The 17781-nt window shown below is 39.9% G+C and overlaps 1 protein-coding gene across 3 annotated transcripts in view; it reads right to left on the bottom strand.

Moving 5' to 3' along the window:
- Positions 1-17781, bottom strand: part of Usp33 (ubiquitin specific peptidase 33) — a 48506-nt gene that overhangs the window by 12019 nt on the left and 18706 nt on the right. For 2 of the 3 annotated variants that reach the window (XM_034499716.2, XM_076933420.1), the window contains 12 exons: positions 17441-17510; positions 14678-14791; positions 14166-14244; positions 12461-12875; positions 10775-10915; positions 7377-7489; positions 6002-6171; positions 5808-5902; positions 4660-4693; positions 2711-2756; positions 1896-2076; positions 862-988 (listed from right to left, as the gene is read on the bottom strand). In XM_034499716.2, coding sequence (XP_034355607.1) covers positions 862-988; positions 1896-2076; positions 2711-2756; positions 4660-4693; positions 5808-5902; positions 6002-6171; positions 7377-7489; positions 10775-10915; positions 12461-12875; positions 14166-14244; positions 14678-14791; positions 17441-17510 — 1585 coding nt within the window. The remainder of the gene's footprint in view (positions 1-861; positions 989-1895; positions 2077-2710; positions 2757-4659; positions 4694-5807; positions 5903-6001; positions 6172-7376; positions 7490-10774; positions 10916-12460; positions 12876-14165; positions 14245-14677; positions 14792-17440; positions 17511-17781) is intronic. The other variant, XM_034499717.2, reaches the window with a different exon arrangement.

Below are 17781 nucleotides of genomic sequence, written 5' to 3'. Positions count from 1 at the left end.
TAAGATCAAGTCACTAAGTTGCATTCTTGATTCCTGTTTCAGTATCTAGCATTTTCTTTTATAAGATACTGAAAAGTATCGAAGATGTTTATACTAATACTGTCTTTATTATTGGATATTTTAGGGAGGAAATTTGGTAATAATTCCAACTTTGTCTACTTTTTTTTTTCTTTTTAAGTAAAGGCTAACACTGGACCAGTGAGATGCTCATTATGAAGGATGCTTGTCACCAAATTGAAGAACCTGAGTTCAATTCCCAGAACCCACTTGGTGGAAGGAGAGAAACAACTCCCAAAAGTTGTTCTTTGAACAAATGAACTTTGGTGCATGAAGACAGGAACATACATGCATATACACATACATACATACATACATACATACATACTACATACGTACATGTTAAAGAAAGAAAGGAGAGGCTGGAGAGATAACTCAGCAGTTAAGAATACTTGCTGTTCTTTGGAGGACCTGGGTTAGATTCCCAGAACCTACATGGTGGCTCACAACTATCCATATCTCCAGTTCCAGGAGATCTGATGCCCTCTTCTGACCTCCTCTGCCATCAAGCACACATGTGGTACACAGACATACATATATGTAAAATACCCATACACATAAAATAAACAAAAAGAAACTTTTAAGAAATAAGTACTTAAACAAAAAACAATTTAAAACACAATATATCCCTTTGCCTATCTATGAAGTCTTAAATTTCTAAACAAAGTATCGTTCTGTAAACAGCTTCTTTATCTTACTCATAAGTGCACGTTTCTAACTACACCCATAAACCTCGAAAGTCTCAGCAGCACAAATCCCTAGAAAACCATGTTCTTCCCACAGTCATGACAGTTCCCTCATCACCTGTAGAAAAGGACATAGGCCTCAGCATTCTGTACAGTAGACTCTGAAACTTCAGTGACGCTCTGGTCATCAAACTCATACCACAGGTTATTTAAATTGTTTCGGCAGTAGGCAATGTAGTGCCCACCTGTAAGGCAGAAAAAAAGTGTGTTAGGGTGCTATATGCCAGACTACAAAGCAGCTGAAACACGTCCACAGCAGTGTCTGTTCTCTTACTGTTTCAGTCTGCATCTCAGCACTACCACTATAAGACAGGAAGCACAAGAAGTTTAATTGTTTGTTTTTGTTTTGAGATAAGGTCTCATTATTGTAGCCCAAGTTGGGCTTGAACTGACAATCCTCCCAACTCAGCTTCCCAAGAGCTGAGAATATAAGAGTGTTCCACCACACCCACCTTAGACCATGCCGCTCTGAAAAGCCTTATACATAACCTACCTTGTTATGGTTGTTACCATTTGTCCTTCTAACTTTAATTTCAATTATTCCAAATAGTCTAGAGAAAAATACTTAGTATTTTAAAATTTAACATCCGAAATGCTTCCTCTAACACTTAATAATTATACAATTTTAGAGTTAGAAGATCATAATTTCATACACACACACACAATTCGGGCAATAACATCTTTATTATCTTAAACTTGGGGAGATTTTTATTTCACGGTCTCTTCTTTATTTCACAGTCTCTGCTACCCAGGTTCCTTGAACTGGGTAGGCATTCAGGTTTGCCAATAAGGTTAAATTAGTTTGCTAATTTGTATTCCTAGTACCTGTTTCAACTAGCTGGTATTTTTTGGGTCTTGAATTCCTAATCCTGCCTCAGGCCCCTGAGTACTAGAACAACAGACACGTGTCACCCACCCAGCTATTTCCCTAAATGTGTATTATTACTTTGTGTTGTCTGCCATTTTTCTAATAATAAGCACTAAAATCTGTTTTTAATTGTTTTCTCCCTTTGGTCAAGTGGGACTTATTTAAGCAATCAGCTTGGATACATGTTTTTTAATCAAAAACAAATATCAAGCCATTGTACTTACTACTTGCAGTTCCATGATGACAGATGACTGACAGGAGGTCATATGTCACAATCTGAGCTGGGCTATCCTTTGCGAGAAATGGCTGAAGGTCCAGGCCTTCCAGGGGGAAGGAGACATGGGTGCTAATTTTGGTGGAAAACATCAGTTCATGTCGAAATCTTTTAAGGTGAATACACAAAATCTAAAAATAGTACAATTCAACATCCAAATTAATCATTAGAAAAAATTATAAATGCTTAAAACAAAGTACAAGAAAGTTTTATTGTAAAAACAAGAAAATGTGGCATTCAATCATTCAAAATTATATTAATTAAATGTTTATTTTAAAATAGTTATTTCGATTTGGAGGGTTTGGGGGCTTTTCCCCCCATTTTAAAAGACAAGGTCTCATTATGAAGATCTGGCTGGCCTGGAACTCACAGAGATTTACATGGCCACCATGCCTGGCTCATTTTATATTCTCAGTAAGAATCTATGCATTAGTTAAATATCCCCCTGAATTCTAACCTGATTCCAGACACAACTGCAGTGAAGCAGAGTGTGCCTGGCTCTTCAGAGCTCAGTGCCCTGGTTGTCAGCTGACAGCTTCAGACGTGCAGGCTCCTGCGCTGTCTGGCGGCATGTTCAGCAGCACATGGTTAGATGGTGCAGATATTCAACCTAGCCTCCTATAACAAATCCTAAAGGTATGCATGGTATGCATGGGCATGCATGGGTATGCATGGAAGTCCATGCTGCAGTCATCCCGCGTTTACTATAGCATGTGACATCAACACATTACCACAGTGTGTAAGCGAGCGATAATGAAGTCATACCTCAGGAAACTTCTGTACTTTACAAAACTTTACGCCATTCCTCAACCTAAGGATAAAAAGGAAAAGCTGATAAATCTACAAAACACAAAAAAATATTTCAGAAAATATCAAGAAACAAAGTATCAGAGTAACAATATTCCTGAGTTATGTTACATATTTATACACTAAATTACCTAACAAGAAAATAACCCTTAATATAAAAATGCTTATACCAGGATATGACTAATAAAAAGTTAAGTCACTACACAGTACTTTGATTAAAAAGAATTAGGGCCTAGCTGTGTGGTAAGCACTTGCCTAGCAATCCCAACCCTTAGGAGGAAATGGTTCAGAGGTTAAGAGTACTGGCTGCTCTTCCAGAGGACCCTGGTTCAATTCCCAGCAATCACATGGTGGCTCACAGCTGTCTGTTACTCCAGTTCCAGGGTAACTGATGCCCTCAAACAGACACACATACAGGCAAAACACCAATGCACATAAAAATTAAAAATAAGAAACCACCAAATAATCAATATTAATGTACATCTGACAGATCTGGCATCTGGGGTGAACACTGGTTGTCTCTCTTCATGTCTGTTTCCTTCTGCCTGGCATGTCTGGCTACACAATAAGGCACCTCTTCAGACTCAGTCTCTTTTTAACTGTCAGCCAGGACTTCCAGACAGACTGAGAAAGCAAATCTTTCCACAAGAGTAAGAGAGGTCTGTATGTATTTATTTTATTGCCTCGACATTGTTCCACTCTGTTCTATCATAAGAAGAACCAACATTTGAAGTTTAAAGATTTCTCTAGGGGCTGGAGAGATGGCTCAGAGGTTAAGAGCACTGACTGCTCTTCCCAAGGTCCTGAGTTCAATTCCCAGCAACCACATGGTGGCTCACAACCATTTGTAATGGGATCTGTTACCCTCTTCTGATATCTCTGAAGAGAATGACAGTGTACCTCACATACATAAAATAAATAAAATTAAAAAAAAAAAAGATTTCTCTATTGTTCCTGGCAGTAGCTAAAAGTCTGTATTAAGACTCCAGCTTTATTGACTGGAGAGAATGCTCAGCCATTAAGGGTACTTACTGCTCCTGCAGACAGAGGACCTGGGTTCAGTTCCCAGCATCTACATATAGATGGCTCATAGCCATCTATATTTCCAGTTTCAGGGGATGTGGTGCCCTCTCTTTTAACCTCCTTGGGCATTGGGCACATACATGCTGTATATACACACATGCAGGCAAAGTACTCATACATATCAAATAAAAATTAAATCTTTAAAAAAATAAAGATTCAAGCTTTTACTGGGAGTTCATTATTTCTGTATTACAGAGATTCTGAAATTTTTTCAATTCCCTCTATATCAAAAGTACTTGCCTTTATCAAACGTATATTCCATTTTTCTGATATCACCAACAAGTGTTTCATTGTTTGTTTGCTATAGGTGCTGATTTCTAGCTGGTCTGGAACCCACTCTCTAGGTCAAGTTGGCAGAGTTCTGTGCTGAGATTAAAAGGCACGTCCCACCACACCCAAAAGAAGTTTTTAAAAGTCAAAAGTATTACAAGACAGAAAAGGGAGCTGGAAGTAGATATAAAGAAAACAAGGCTTAACTGTTCTGTTCTGCACCCATACCAGCAGATACTGTGAACACGGGGCAACCTCTCTGAATGTGCCACACACCTGCACCTTTCACTTCCTGGGTGCTACTGTTACCACAGCAGTCCCCAAAAGAGTCACTTTGATTCATGTAGAGTTAATGCAAACTCACATACTTCATTCATTAAAATCCTCACATTTATTACTATATTACATCAGGCTATTAAACATTTACTTTAAACATGTTTTACAGAATAACCAATTTGAATTTTATAAGCATCAAGTGTAACTAACTCCATGTGCTTCAAATAACCAAGAAAAATACAAAATATGAAAGCGAAAATAATGTCAGTGTTACTCACTTTTTGCATTTTTCACAACTGTACATATTGTCACCTGCAAACAGAACAGATCTAGTCATTCAGCTAATCACCAGCAAACTGTTCTGCAGTTCCCAGATGTGCCCACTTCATAGCACAAGAAAGTGACCAACTTGTGACATTTACTTCCCTACAGTTACCACCCTCCTTGCTTCTTTCAGTTTGATGGACGAATTCAAGAAATGGTCGATTCATTTATTCACTGAACAGAATTTACTATATCCTGTTATGTGCATGGTGCTGGGCACACAAGAAAAGTGTAGGACTATAGTGTCAATTCTGGAATTTTGATTTCTTAAAAAGAAATTTCTTAAAAAACAGATATTATAAAAATATGTTCATTTTAATCCCAGGTGTGGAATATGGGGCTGTTTCAGATTGTCCACAGCACCTATGATTTGACTATGATTTGCCTTGTGCTCTGGAGGGGACGTGGTTTTGCCAGCTGAAGATGTTTCTGCAAGTGTGCAACATTTGGAATTCTGGAGACTTTTCAGAGGGTGTGTAAATGCTAGGCCCCTAGAGGTAGGAGGTTTGATGGTAGGGTGTTGTTTGGTTGTTCACTACTGTTGGTCATGCACAAAGAAGAAAAAGAAATTAGATGTCCTAACAGTGAAGATCACACGTGTCCCAAGGAACTCGACACCCCTAATCAGCAGCAGGAAGTAGTCTGACGATACCATCGCCCCCTTTCTGACCCCTGACCTTATTTAGGGATCTCTTTCCTCTCTACTCTTGTTTTCTCTCTTCTCTAGTGTTAGGGGCTTGAAAGTGAAGAAAAAGGGTAGAGAAGGTAGAAGAAAAAAGAACCCACCAAGTAGTCAAAAATAGCTGCAAGGACCTTCAATGAAGGTGCAGATGTAAAGACAATTCAAGACACATCTTACATTCATTATCTTCATTGAGTTCTACCTTCTATGAATCACAGAACTTCAAAATGTGTCATTTTGTATTATAAAAATCTATATAAATCCCTTCAGGACATGACTTTTCTAATCCTATTTCAACTGCCATTGAAGACGCCTCCACCATGCAAATGCAAATGTAAACAAGCACTATTTAACTGTCCAAAAACGGAGTGTTGCATTCACCTACGAGAGCCAGTCATAAATATGTATCATGTTTCTTACCTTTAAGTTCATCTCTGGCGAAGAAGGCAGCAAGACAATCTTGCAAGGTTACTACTGGACCCCAAAACCAGCTAGGGACACATGAGACAACAAACCTGAAACATCATTGACAGAAGAAAAAGGAAGTGTTCTGCTAGTACAGCAGAAGCAGCAGCATCAACAATTAATCCAATAAAAAGAAAATAAACACGTACCTCTTCACATACTCCATGAAGAAAGCTATCCACCCCTGGGGAGCATATGCTTCACCACACGACCCTGCTTTGACTATAGTTGGGTGACTGGAGGAATGCAGCTTAGCCAGGTCTTCCTTGCCAGGAATCGGCAAGGACAGATCCTGAAAGGTCTCGAGGGTTACAGACACCTGCAAGTGTTTGGTTTTAACAGGATGGAAAGAATCCAGTACAATTATTTACAAGATTAGATTTCTTCCAAAGATGAAATCAAATTATTATAATAAGCAAATATAAACAACAAACGGCTTTTAGAATACTACAAATACAAATGAGCCTGGTTTGCTTTGTACCAGGTACTGTTCCAAATATAATCTTCATACAGGCCAGTAGTATGTCTATGGCTCAGAGATGTTACAGTGTTAAGAAGCACAACAAATCCAGCCACCTGGCAATAGGAGATTGATATTCATACTCTTTTGGGGGGTGTTGGAAGCATATTATTATATGCTATATCATCCAAGCTGTTCCCAAGTATTCTCTGCCCTCAGCCTCCAAAGCACATGAAACTGCAGGCTGTTTAAGAGAGGGTGAGGAGAAAACCAAATCTGGTATCAACCAGCACTTAACAACAGGGATGCATCATGGGAGATACACTGCTTTAGGCGACCATGAAGTAAATACCACACTAAGAAGATTACAATACCCTTGCTAACAGAATCTTACATGACAATCACATGCAGTCTGTCCTCAACTGCAGCACTGTACACATACTACAGGTAAAGCATTCTGGGTAATACACCATCTATGTGGAAATGACCCTACTAAATGCCTTACATTTGACTTAACATTTTAATACAACAGTTGACTCTCATTTCTGAGACATTAGTCCTCATTCATTAAGCATATTCATTACTGTATCTCACTAAAATGAAAAAATTAAGAAATCCTTAAGGACTGGGTGTTAGTCAAACCCTCATGATAATTTATATTTGAGAGAAGTCCTTGTTTATGAATTTGGCATTATTATTGAAGCATCTATATCATTTACAAGCTACTTGCAAAGGCAAATATAAGAATACACTCACTTCCTTTTGCTTTTGAATGCAAGAGTTTCTGGGCATACCTAATTTCATAAGCCTTGGGAGAATAAGCACTGTTAACAATTCTTGTTGCCAAGCAACTTCTCACCTTTCCATGTAACCCAAACAGACAAAGAGCCCACAGTCCTTCATGTAGGATGTGGGTGGTACTTTAACTCTACATCTAAACTCGCTGTATAACTGACAATGCATGCATGGTCCACAACAGCAATAAGCTATTTAACTCAGCCTATCTTCAGATTTTTAAAAATAACATTTGACAGAAATGTACTGTTATGGTTCCCCATACTCACCCTATCACACGTCAGACACTGTACTGAACTAATGATTGTTCCATCAAATATGTCAGAAATGACACTTCTGTATTTCTTATGTTGCTTTTTCCTCTTTGGAGATGCAGACGGAGCTAGGATTAAAAGACAGAACATTAAAAAGAATCAAGTTAGTTCTTTGAATATTTTTCTGTAAAATATTTTTAATTGTTTTGGGATTTTGTTTTTTGAGACAGGATCTCATGTAGCTCAGACTGGCCTCAAGTTCACAATGATTCTGAGACTGACTCTGAATTCCTGATCTTCTTCCCTCCATCTCATCATGATACCAGATTAGAAGAGCGGTACCATGCCTGGTCTTCCCTAGAATATTTCCCTTTTAAATTGTACTTATCTATTACTATATATAAATAGATGTGTGTGTATGTATGTATGAATGTATATATGTATGTATGTATGTATGTATGCATGTATGTATGTATATATATATGTATGTATGTATATATGTATGTATGTGTCTGCTGCATGTACATCTGGGTGCCCATGGAAGCCAGAAGAGGGTATTGGATTCCCTGAAGCTAGAGTTAGGAGCAGTTTAAAGCTACCCGATATAAATGCTAGGCACTGAACTCTGCACAGTCTTACCCACTGAGCTATGCTATACTCAGCCTACAAGACTCTCAGCAGGTAGAAGCACTTTCTGCCCAACCTCAGACTTATGTTTGATTCCAAAGACCCACATAATGGAGGGAGAAAAACCAACCAGTTCTCTCCTGACCTCTACTAGTATGATGTGGCTTGTGTATCCACACATACATACTCAAACACACATAAGTCAATAAACATAACAGATAATTACTGTACTATAGAAGTGTTCAAAAGACCACTCAAGATTATTACTTTAGGTCTAGAGAGATGGCTGCCTTGCTGCTCTTCTAAAGAACCAAGTTTTCATTCCTAACACCTTACATAAGGCATATCACAACTGCCTGTAACTCTAGCATCAAAGGATCTTCTCCTGGCTTCCATGGACACCCAAACATATGCAGCATATACACATAGAAACATACTTAAACATGAATAAAAGTAAAAAAAAATTTTTTTTTAAGATTTATTTATGTATTTATTTATTTTATGTATGTGAGTGCACTGTCGCTCTCTTCAGACACACCAGAAGAGGGCATCAGATTCCATTTTGTGAGCCACCATGTGGTTGCTGGGAATTGAACTCAGGACCTCTGGCAGAGCAGTCAGTGCTCTTAACCGCTGAGCCACCTCTCCAGCCCCCCCAAAAAAATTCTTAAAAGAAAAAATTAGTGCTGGGTGGTGGTGCATGCCTTGAATCCTAACAAACATAAGTGGAGCTCTGAGTTTGAGGTCAGCCTAGTGAGTTCCAGGACACCCAAGGTTACACAGAGAAACTTACCTTAAAAAAGCAAAACCAAGAAAAAAAATCATTAAACAGATAGAGAAGCCAATCAAAAATCAAATAAGGCTTCAGCTAACTTTAAATTATGATTCTGAAATTATTTAATAATAATAGTAAGAGCACAATACCCTAGTCATTTGCTCCATGTGCAAAAGGAGGAGTTGGCCTTGGCCCCATCACTGGGATATTTATGGCCCACAAGCCAAAGGAAGAAGATGCAGCTGGGAGAGGCAGGGTGAAGCCATGAGGACCAAGCAGGAGGCCCAGCTGCTTAATATCCTTCGGAACGACATTCTGACTGCACTTGCTGTTAGCCAGGTGCATTGTGTATACTCCTCTGGTTTACCCACCTACAAATACAATCTTACCCTTTTCTTAAATCTTAACAAACCTCTTGCCAAGACTCATTGGTTCTTCTACAGATGGTGTCTTTGTTTTGTGTACGGGAATGAATGCACATGAAGTACAGAAGGCAGAAGACAACTTGGTGAGGTTAGTTCTTTCCTTTTACTTCTGTTGTGAGTTCTAGGGATCAAACTCAGGCTTATACAGCAAGCGCTGCTGTCCCTGCCCCACCTCTCTGCCCATGTTTTCATGTCTGTATACAGCAAGCGTTGCTCTCCTCTCCACTGTAAGAAAGCCTTTAAGGCCTCCAGCAGCTTCTTTATTCACTGTGTTTGAAACAGGTTCTCACTATGCTAGTCTGACTGGCCTGTAATCCCCTACTTACCATACTGTCCTTGGACTGAACTCCACATAGGTCAACCTTCCTATGAATACTGGGATTAAAGGCATGTACCACCACATGGGGTCCTCTCTAAGTTTTATAGTTTTATATTTTATAATGCTAGCATTTTGATACAAAGCTCGTGGCTATGCAGAATGATACAGATACCCTGAAAGACAGGCAGTTTTGTACAGCGCTGAGCATAAAATGAACATAAAACCTAAGAAATAGGGACTGGAGAGATGGTTCAATAATTAAGAGCACTGGATGCTCTTCCAGAGGACCTAGGTTCAATTCCCAGCACCCAAATGGTAGCTTCCAACTGTCTGTTACTCCAGTTCCAGGAAGTTTCAGTTCCAACACTCACATACATATATACATGAAGGCAAAACAACAATGCACATGAAATTAAAAATAAATTATCTTAAAAACACAGGAAATACAATTCTAAGACCTTATCTCTGATCCAAGAAAAAAAATTAACATCACACAAAAAACTGTGCATAAATGTTTGTAGCAGTATTACTTATAACTGCCAAAAACTGAAAACAATTAAAAAAAAATCCCTTGATGAGTGAATAAACAGTGGTTTGGTGACACAAATGAACTATAACTTGATAAGGAAAAGAAAGAAAGTAACCAGACATACAGCAATGCAGCCGATCCTCAACTAATTATGCTACACGGAAAAAGGGCTGCTTCTTAGTGTGTGTACTATGTGGCATCATTTACAGGGCACTCTGGAGAAAGGGAGACCATCAGGAGTCACAGCCCTTAGGGGCACACTAGGAACAGAGTATCAGTGTGGCAGTCTTAGGGTAGGATGACAATCTGATAATGGAACTGTAGGGCAGAATGGGCTAAAGGGCACACGACTTTTCAAAGGCGACTTCACAGGCTGAGACGGCTCAGCAGTTAGGCATGCTTGCTGCTGCTCCCAGTAGCCAGATAATGACTCAGAACCATGTTTCAGTTCCAGGTAATGGTATGTCCTCTTTTAACCTCTGTGGCCCCAGGAACACATGTGATGTACATACATACATACATGCAGGTGAGCTACTCATACACCAGAATATTATTTTGAACTATAAAAACCCTAAAGTTTAAAGTACAGAACCACAAACAAAACCTCCTAATCATGGTTGCATAGTTGTGTCAACTGTGTAAGAACACACATTCCCTACCACCTCATCAGCACCACCATCAGCAGCTCACACTAGGTAGCCACTTGAGAGTGGAGGAACCGAGTTATGGGACTTTTACCTTTCTTGTGTGGTGGAGTCAATCCTGGCCACAGATTGCCTGATTTAGGAGGGCTTGCTGATAAACGTGGATTAACACTTTCATTTGATGGAAGGATCTGTGGTGTAGATAGGTCATTCAAATGGACATCAGTGATATATTCTGTAATATTTAAATTTTTATTATTAGCTTCAATTAAAATTACAAATGAAACTACTAAGTTATATTCCACATGCTCAATAATGTTAATTAACATAAAGATTCCAGGCACAAATGCAATGCATATACATACATAAAGCCAAAACACTCATACACAAAGAATAAATATCAATTAAATTAAAACAAAACAGAAAAAAAAAAAATCGATCAAGCATGACTAAAGAAGACAGCAAAGCCCTGGCGCTGAGAGCCTTCATTAGCTTTCCAAAGGGAGCAGCTGAAGGTCTCAGGGTTGGCTAGTACTTCCTGGTGGGGGGACAGTAAGGATTTTAGGTTTTGTGCACTACATGGTCTTAGTCATAGTTTTTCACCCACAATTTAAAACACAAAACTCTCAGACCTATTCTACTTCATTATCTAGTTACTATATGTTAAGAACAAACCCCATAAGCAAGTAATAAAGGGCCAGTTTGTCTCTGAATCATGCTTCCCTTAGCTTTTGACAAAGAAGTCTAGTTATGAGAACTGACATTCAGGCACTCGCTGGCTAAAGAACTTCTATCCACAGTGCATCTCAGAGCCTAAGCACTCCTGGTTTTATGTCCCTGGCAGATGCGAGTCAGTCTGCACAATAAGCCTCCCATCTTCCTAAGCTAAGGGAATACTGTTCACGGCAGAACTGCAATACACTCAGACACTTCAACTGCCAGTCTTCTCTTCAATAGTCCCAAAGATGAACTTCCTGTCATTTCTTGGACACAGAGTCACACGATCTGACTTTCTAATCATCTAATTTTACTGAATTTAGCGTAGTCAGTAGTACATCAAGGTAAGTTAACTCCTAGAGAAATAAATATGATATGTAAAACAATCCAACTCATGTCTTTCATTTGGGTATTTCCCTTCTCAAAAGGAATACTGTCCGATATAATGTACCTTAACAAAGTTCATGTACACATTAGCTATGTCTACACTGCAAACCACTGGAATGTAATAACATGCATGATAAAAAAAATCATGGATTGTGTTTCTTTTTCTCAGGATCTCAACAGAAATTGCTTGAAATAAAATGGAAAATTCCAAAGAGACTAATTTTCTAGACTACTGTGTAACCATAAAGGAATCCTGATAAGCTCTTCCATACCAAAATAAAAAAATTTTTAAAAAAGTGAATTCCTAAGTAAATGATCCACAAAATTATCTTCCTTTTAGTTTCATAATTTTATGGTTTTCACTTAACATTTCAAGCAGACAGTATTAAACTGCAAGTTTGTTAATTTAAAAATCCCAAAGCCAGGTATAGTAGCATATACCTTTTTAATCCCAGCATTCAAGAGGCAGAGGCAGAGGCAGGCAGATGTGTTTGAGGATAGCCTGTTCTACATAGTACGTTCCAGGCCAGCCAGGGGCATACACTGAGATCCTGCCTAGTAAGTAAATAAACAAATAAATAAATAGACGATAAATTGTTCCAAAAGTGACACTTAAGTGCCCACTGTTTGCACACAGCACACACTCGCATAGCACAGTCTGTTTATTAGTTGTCACCTGAGGCTCGGCCGTGTATCTGCACTTTGACGGTCTCCTGGCTGTTTAGGTCAACTGTTTCACACACCGTGTCTCTGTCTTTATCCAGCTCTACGTCAGCGTTTGCTTTGTTGATCTTGTTGCACATCTTCTCCTTCTGCCAGTCCTTGGCCATCTCAAGGTCGTCGTCGTCCTGAATGAGCATTGTGGTCTCACTGCTGTCCTCAGGACAGCCTTTGCAGCCACTCTCATTCTCTGCCTTCTCACTGCTGCTACAGGACTCACACGACTGAAAATCCACATCTGACTGGCTCTTCTCGTCTTCCACCGTCTCCTCAGAAGTCAGTGTTTGAGGCTCTTCCTCTATTTCCATGACCTGCTCCTTTAACTCTTCATGAAGCAGATCCATTAAACAGCGAAGGAACTCCTGGGCATCCTAGCACATCAACACAACCACATTAGCAGTCTAAGCCGAGGCTTGCAGGGACCTAAGAGGGAGGAACGCATGACGTATAGTACACACTAAACAGGCCTACAGCCCACACTGCAGCAGAGCTACAACAATATGTTCCAAAAGCAAACAAACACCGTGCTTTGTAATGAAACTGGATACAACAGAAAATAAGGATTATCCTCATGTGATAATCAGAATTTGTAAATATGCCCTAAAATAAGTTACTAGGGAAATTGGGTTTAAGTTAAAGCATTCCCTGTCTAAGGACTGTATCACAAAAAACAACTGTCAATAGACCCACAAGAACTTATTTGGTAATAATATATTAATTTAATATAAATTCCTGAGCTGCAAAGATGGCTCAGTAAATGTGATTACCATGCAAGCCTGACCACCTGAGTTCAATCTCATGAGCCTGATGTGGAGAGACAGCCCACTTCACAGAGGTCTCTCTGGCCTGTACACATGCAGCGTGATATGTGGATACTGCCACTCCTCAGACACACAAATAATGTTAAACAAAAAAAATTAAAAATACAAATTTCTGAGGTCCAACCTACAGCTCTAAATTATGTCTGGAGATCCAGAAGTTTATATGGAAAAAGCTACTAGGAAATAAGTAATGGTTTGAGAAAACAGAAAAGTGTGAGGACCAGCTATAAATTCTCAAGGTGCTACAGAAAACTAAATAACTGTAGCTGCGCCATGACAGTGAGAAAGCACACAGAGGTCAGACGGTTCTGTGCAGTGGGAGAACACTTGCTTGACATCCAACAAACACTGCTTCACTCACTGGATCCAAAGAAATGCAAAAACAGTCAGGGGTGGAGGGGGCACCTCTGTAGACCCAGCACATGAGAGGCAGAGGAAGGGGGATCAGGACTTAAGGGTATCTTCAGCCACATAGAAAGGTCAAGACCAGCCAGGGCTACAAGACACCCTGTCTCAAAAATCCAAACACCAAAGACACAAAGGTGCAATGATCACAAAGGAAAACTGGGAAATAAAAAAGTATAATAACATTTTCTAATTATTAAAGATGATTACAGTGGTGACTGGATAGACAGCCCAGCATTAAGAGCACTTGTTATTACACATGGTCAGGTTCCGATTCCAGCACCTATATGGTATGGCTCAGACACTGGTAACTCCAGTTCTAGGAAATCTGATGCCTTCTTCTGACCTCAATAGGCCCTAGGCACATGGTACACATACATAAACACTCATATGAATAAATAAATTTTAAAGATTTTTTTTATAGGAGTAACTAACCTGCTGAGAATAACCTCGAAAAGTTGGATTTACAGTTTTAATTCCTTGGAACAGATTAGCAGGCACAACAGATCCTGGCCTAAAAAAGAAAGTTTTAAACAGATATTTTTGTAGTTTTAACTTTTTAAAAAATTTTATTACTCTCATGCTACATGATATTTTTCAAAAATGCAACTTCATAAACAAATAATGCAAAAACTTCATAAAACAAATAAAGCATAAACTTCATAAAGCAAATAACCTAGTATGCAAATAATGACCAGTATGCTAAGACACGGGGCCCAGGCCGCTGGCTAGGCCTACTCTCCTGGTCTGGGAAGGCTCTGCTGCAGCTCGGGACAGAGGCTCCCTGTAACCAGCTGACACTGACAATGACCTCTGCTCCCTCATCTGCACTGCACTTCAGTGACCTAACTCACATCTCCTTTCCACATTTTTTCAACCCTCCAAACAGTGCTTTCTTTCCATACTTATAATACTGATTTTTAAACATAATTACATTAAGTACATACCTGCTCTTGTGCCACAATTCTGTCATTAGTTTGAGATAACTTTTACAAATTGCTGGTTTCTTATCTGTTCTAGCCAGTCCTCCACAATCAAGAAAGAACTGTGTCAAAGGTGGGCTAATTTAAAAAAGAGAGCAATGTCAGAGTGGAATCAAAGCTGAATTCTCACTACTTTCTAATTGTACAATGATTGACAGCACACGTTAACCTCTCCATTAGGTCTTTGCCCCTTTATGGTCTGACAGTCACCTTTATATCACTAGTAAGTTTAACAAATCATTTTTGGACTCGCCAAATCAGAGTCCCCTATTTCTCTTTCTGAGTGCTGGGATAAGAGGCTTGAAGCTTGACTCAATCTCTTTCTAAAGTTGCTGTTGTTGTTGTTGTTGTTGTTGTTTTGTTAATGAAGAGTCTTGCAATTGTGCAGGGTGGCACATACCTGTAATTTCAGCACTTAGCAGACAGGGCCAGGAGAAACACCCTGAGTTCAAGGCTAGCCTGGGCTACAAGAAGTAAACAAGGAAGGAAGGAGGTATAGAAAAAGGCAGAAAAGGACTAATGGGGTGAAGAGAGAAAGAAAGGGCGGGAGGGGAGGAGGGGCTGCTATGCAGCGGAGGCTGCCTCAGCTCCTGACCACTCTGCCCTGTCAGCCTCTTCCTGCGTACACTGAGTACAGAACTCCTAACAAATCTTAGTCACTGCACTGCTTCTGTTCTCATGCAGCCCGTTTCCCCCCTTATATTCTCTCTGTTCAGAGGCACCCCAGGACTCTGGTTCTCAGACTTCCCTTCTAAATACACTCTTTCTTGGGTCATCTTAAATTCTACAAATATACCAGTGATGGCCACATTCATGATAGCCGTCAGCCACCTTGTATCTACTGATTTCTTAGCAAATGAATCTAACACACTCAAAATTTTACTTTCAAGTGACCCTGATCTTCCAGTAATCTTCTACATTCTTATTACCAGCATTATGTATGCATGCAAAAAAGACAGAAACAATAAGACAATAAGACTCAGCAATTAAGAGACCCTGCTGCCCTTCCAAATAGTTCCTTCATCATATGACTCTATTGTAGGAGGAGCTAAGGTGCGAGCAGTAAAGACAGGAAGAGGAAGAAGGAGGGAGGAAGAGGAGGAGCTAGGAGGAGAGAGGGACGGAGAACGAGAGAGGAGACATGGAGGCTGATGTTCGCTTGTCTGTAGCAGTCAAAGGTGGTTGGTATATCTAGGTTGGGTATTGGGTTACACCTCTGATTGTAAGGGCATCTTGTTATTGATCATTACTAAATATATAAGCCTTTGGATAATCCAAGCATTAGAGTCTCATCTGTACCGAGCCCGTGTGGTTGGCAGGATGGTTCGGACACTGCCCAGCCTTGCAGAGACAGCGTGGAAGATTGGCAGAGCCATCTCCCACGCTGGCATCCTATGGGTGGCAAGGCTGGAGTGTCTAGCTGGCCGTTTCTAGCTGCAGCGCACACGTGGCCTCTGGCCACACAACATGGCAGCTGAGCTCAGCAGAGCTGCTGCAGCTTAGACAGTCAGCTCTAACAGCAGCCTTATTAAATAATTACTACAACACTCTATTATTAAACTTCAAACCTCCTCCCTTTCCCAGTAACCATATCCTAGCAACCATCTATTATTAAAAAAAAAAAAATCTCTCTCCAAATTCATCCACACCAAGATTGTGCAAGGCACTATTATTTCTTAGATTATTACACATCTTCTGTTTTTCCAAATTACACTTTTTCCTACAACCCACTGTCCACATGGCAACCAGGGTTGCAAGACAGATTATTTCACTCCCCTGCTATAAAAGGACTTCAGTGGTCTCTTGCCACACCTGAGACCTCAGTTTTAATGTGGACTGCCGTGGCCCTATCTAGTTACTCCACAATCGCTGTCTGCCACACAGACTTTCTTCCAGGTTCTCAGTGTCACACTCTTTCCAAAGCTGCTTACAAACTCAAGTCATGCTCTGACAAGGTAATAACCACCCTATTTATATGCTGCAAATGGGGGGGGGGGGACATAATAAAAGCTCTATTCAAGGAATTCTACCAGTAGAAATATACCTTCATATAATTTCTCACCTAAAAATGATCTTAGAATTTGATAAATTTATGTTGTTTTCTGTCCATAAATACTGTTCAGTAGAGCAGTGTGCTTAAGGGCCTAAGTTTGAGGCCCAGCACTGCAAACCCAGAAACAAATACTTTGCCCAAGGACATACTACTAGAAGCCTAAGCCAGGACCCTTAGTCTTAGAAACTGCAGGCATTAACTGGGCAGGTTACAGATGCTTGTGGTCCCAGTATTTGAAATGAGGTAGCATAAGGATCAGATTTTCAAGGCCATCCTCAGCTACATAGTTCCAGTACAGCCTGAGTGAAAATAAGACACTGTCAAGAGAAAAACAAAATAACAAACTTAGATGCAGACACAGCAATCCCACTGGGACAACAGATGTCTTCACCCAGGTTCTTGCCTCTCTGCTCTGGGAGTTAGTCATCGACTATAGCAACAAGCTATCTAAGCTAAACCTATAGTAGACTTGAGTGTGGTGGGGTACATGTTTAGTTCCAGTACTTGGGAGGCAAAGGCTGTTGGATCTCGAGTTCGAAACCAATATGGTTCTCAAAGCAAATTCAAGGACAGCCAGAGAGAGAGAGAAATAGGGAGGGAGGGAGGGAGGGAGGGAGGGAGGGAGGAAAAGAGGGAGGAGAGAAAAGAAAACCTGTGTTGCTTTCACTACTTACCAGTTAGAAAGAGCCTGCAGAGCTGCATTCATATAACAAGTATTTCCAATATTTTTCAAACCTGTCAGGCCTGTGAAAAAGAAATATTAAGTTACCATTCAATAAAACATGAATGACTCAATTTTTTTTGGTATTTATTAAGAACAATTTCAAAAGTTATAGAAATGGGCTGATAGTTCACTAGCAGAACATATGTATACTGTGCACAGAGCCCTGAATTCAATGCCTAGTGGGCAGACGCACACACATTCACACATACCCAGTACAAGAACATTAAAAATACAGAAACATGGAGACACAGGGCAGCAGCCTCAACAACTCAGAGGCCACACTGTTGGAAA

The sequence above is a fragment of the Arvicanthis niloticus genome, chromosome 4 (genome assembly GCF_011762505.2).
Source record: "Arvicanthis niloticus isolate mArvNil1 chromosome 4, mArvNil1.pat.X, whole genome shotgun sequence".
In the NCBI taxonomy this organism is placed as follows: Eukaryota; Metazoa; Chordata; class Mammalia; order Rodentia; family Muridae; genus Arvicanthis; species Arvicanthis niloticus.
Note: the sequence above shows the minus strand (reverse complement) of the source record. Positions and strands in the feature narration are given on the sequence as shown.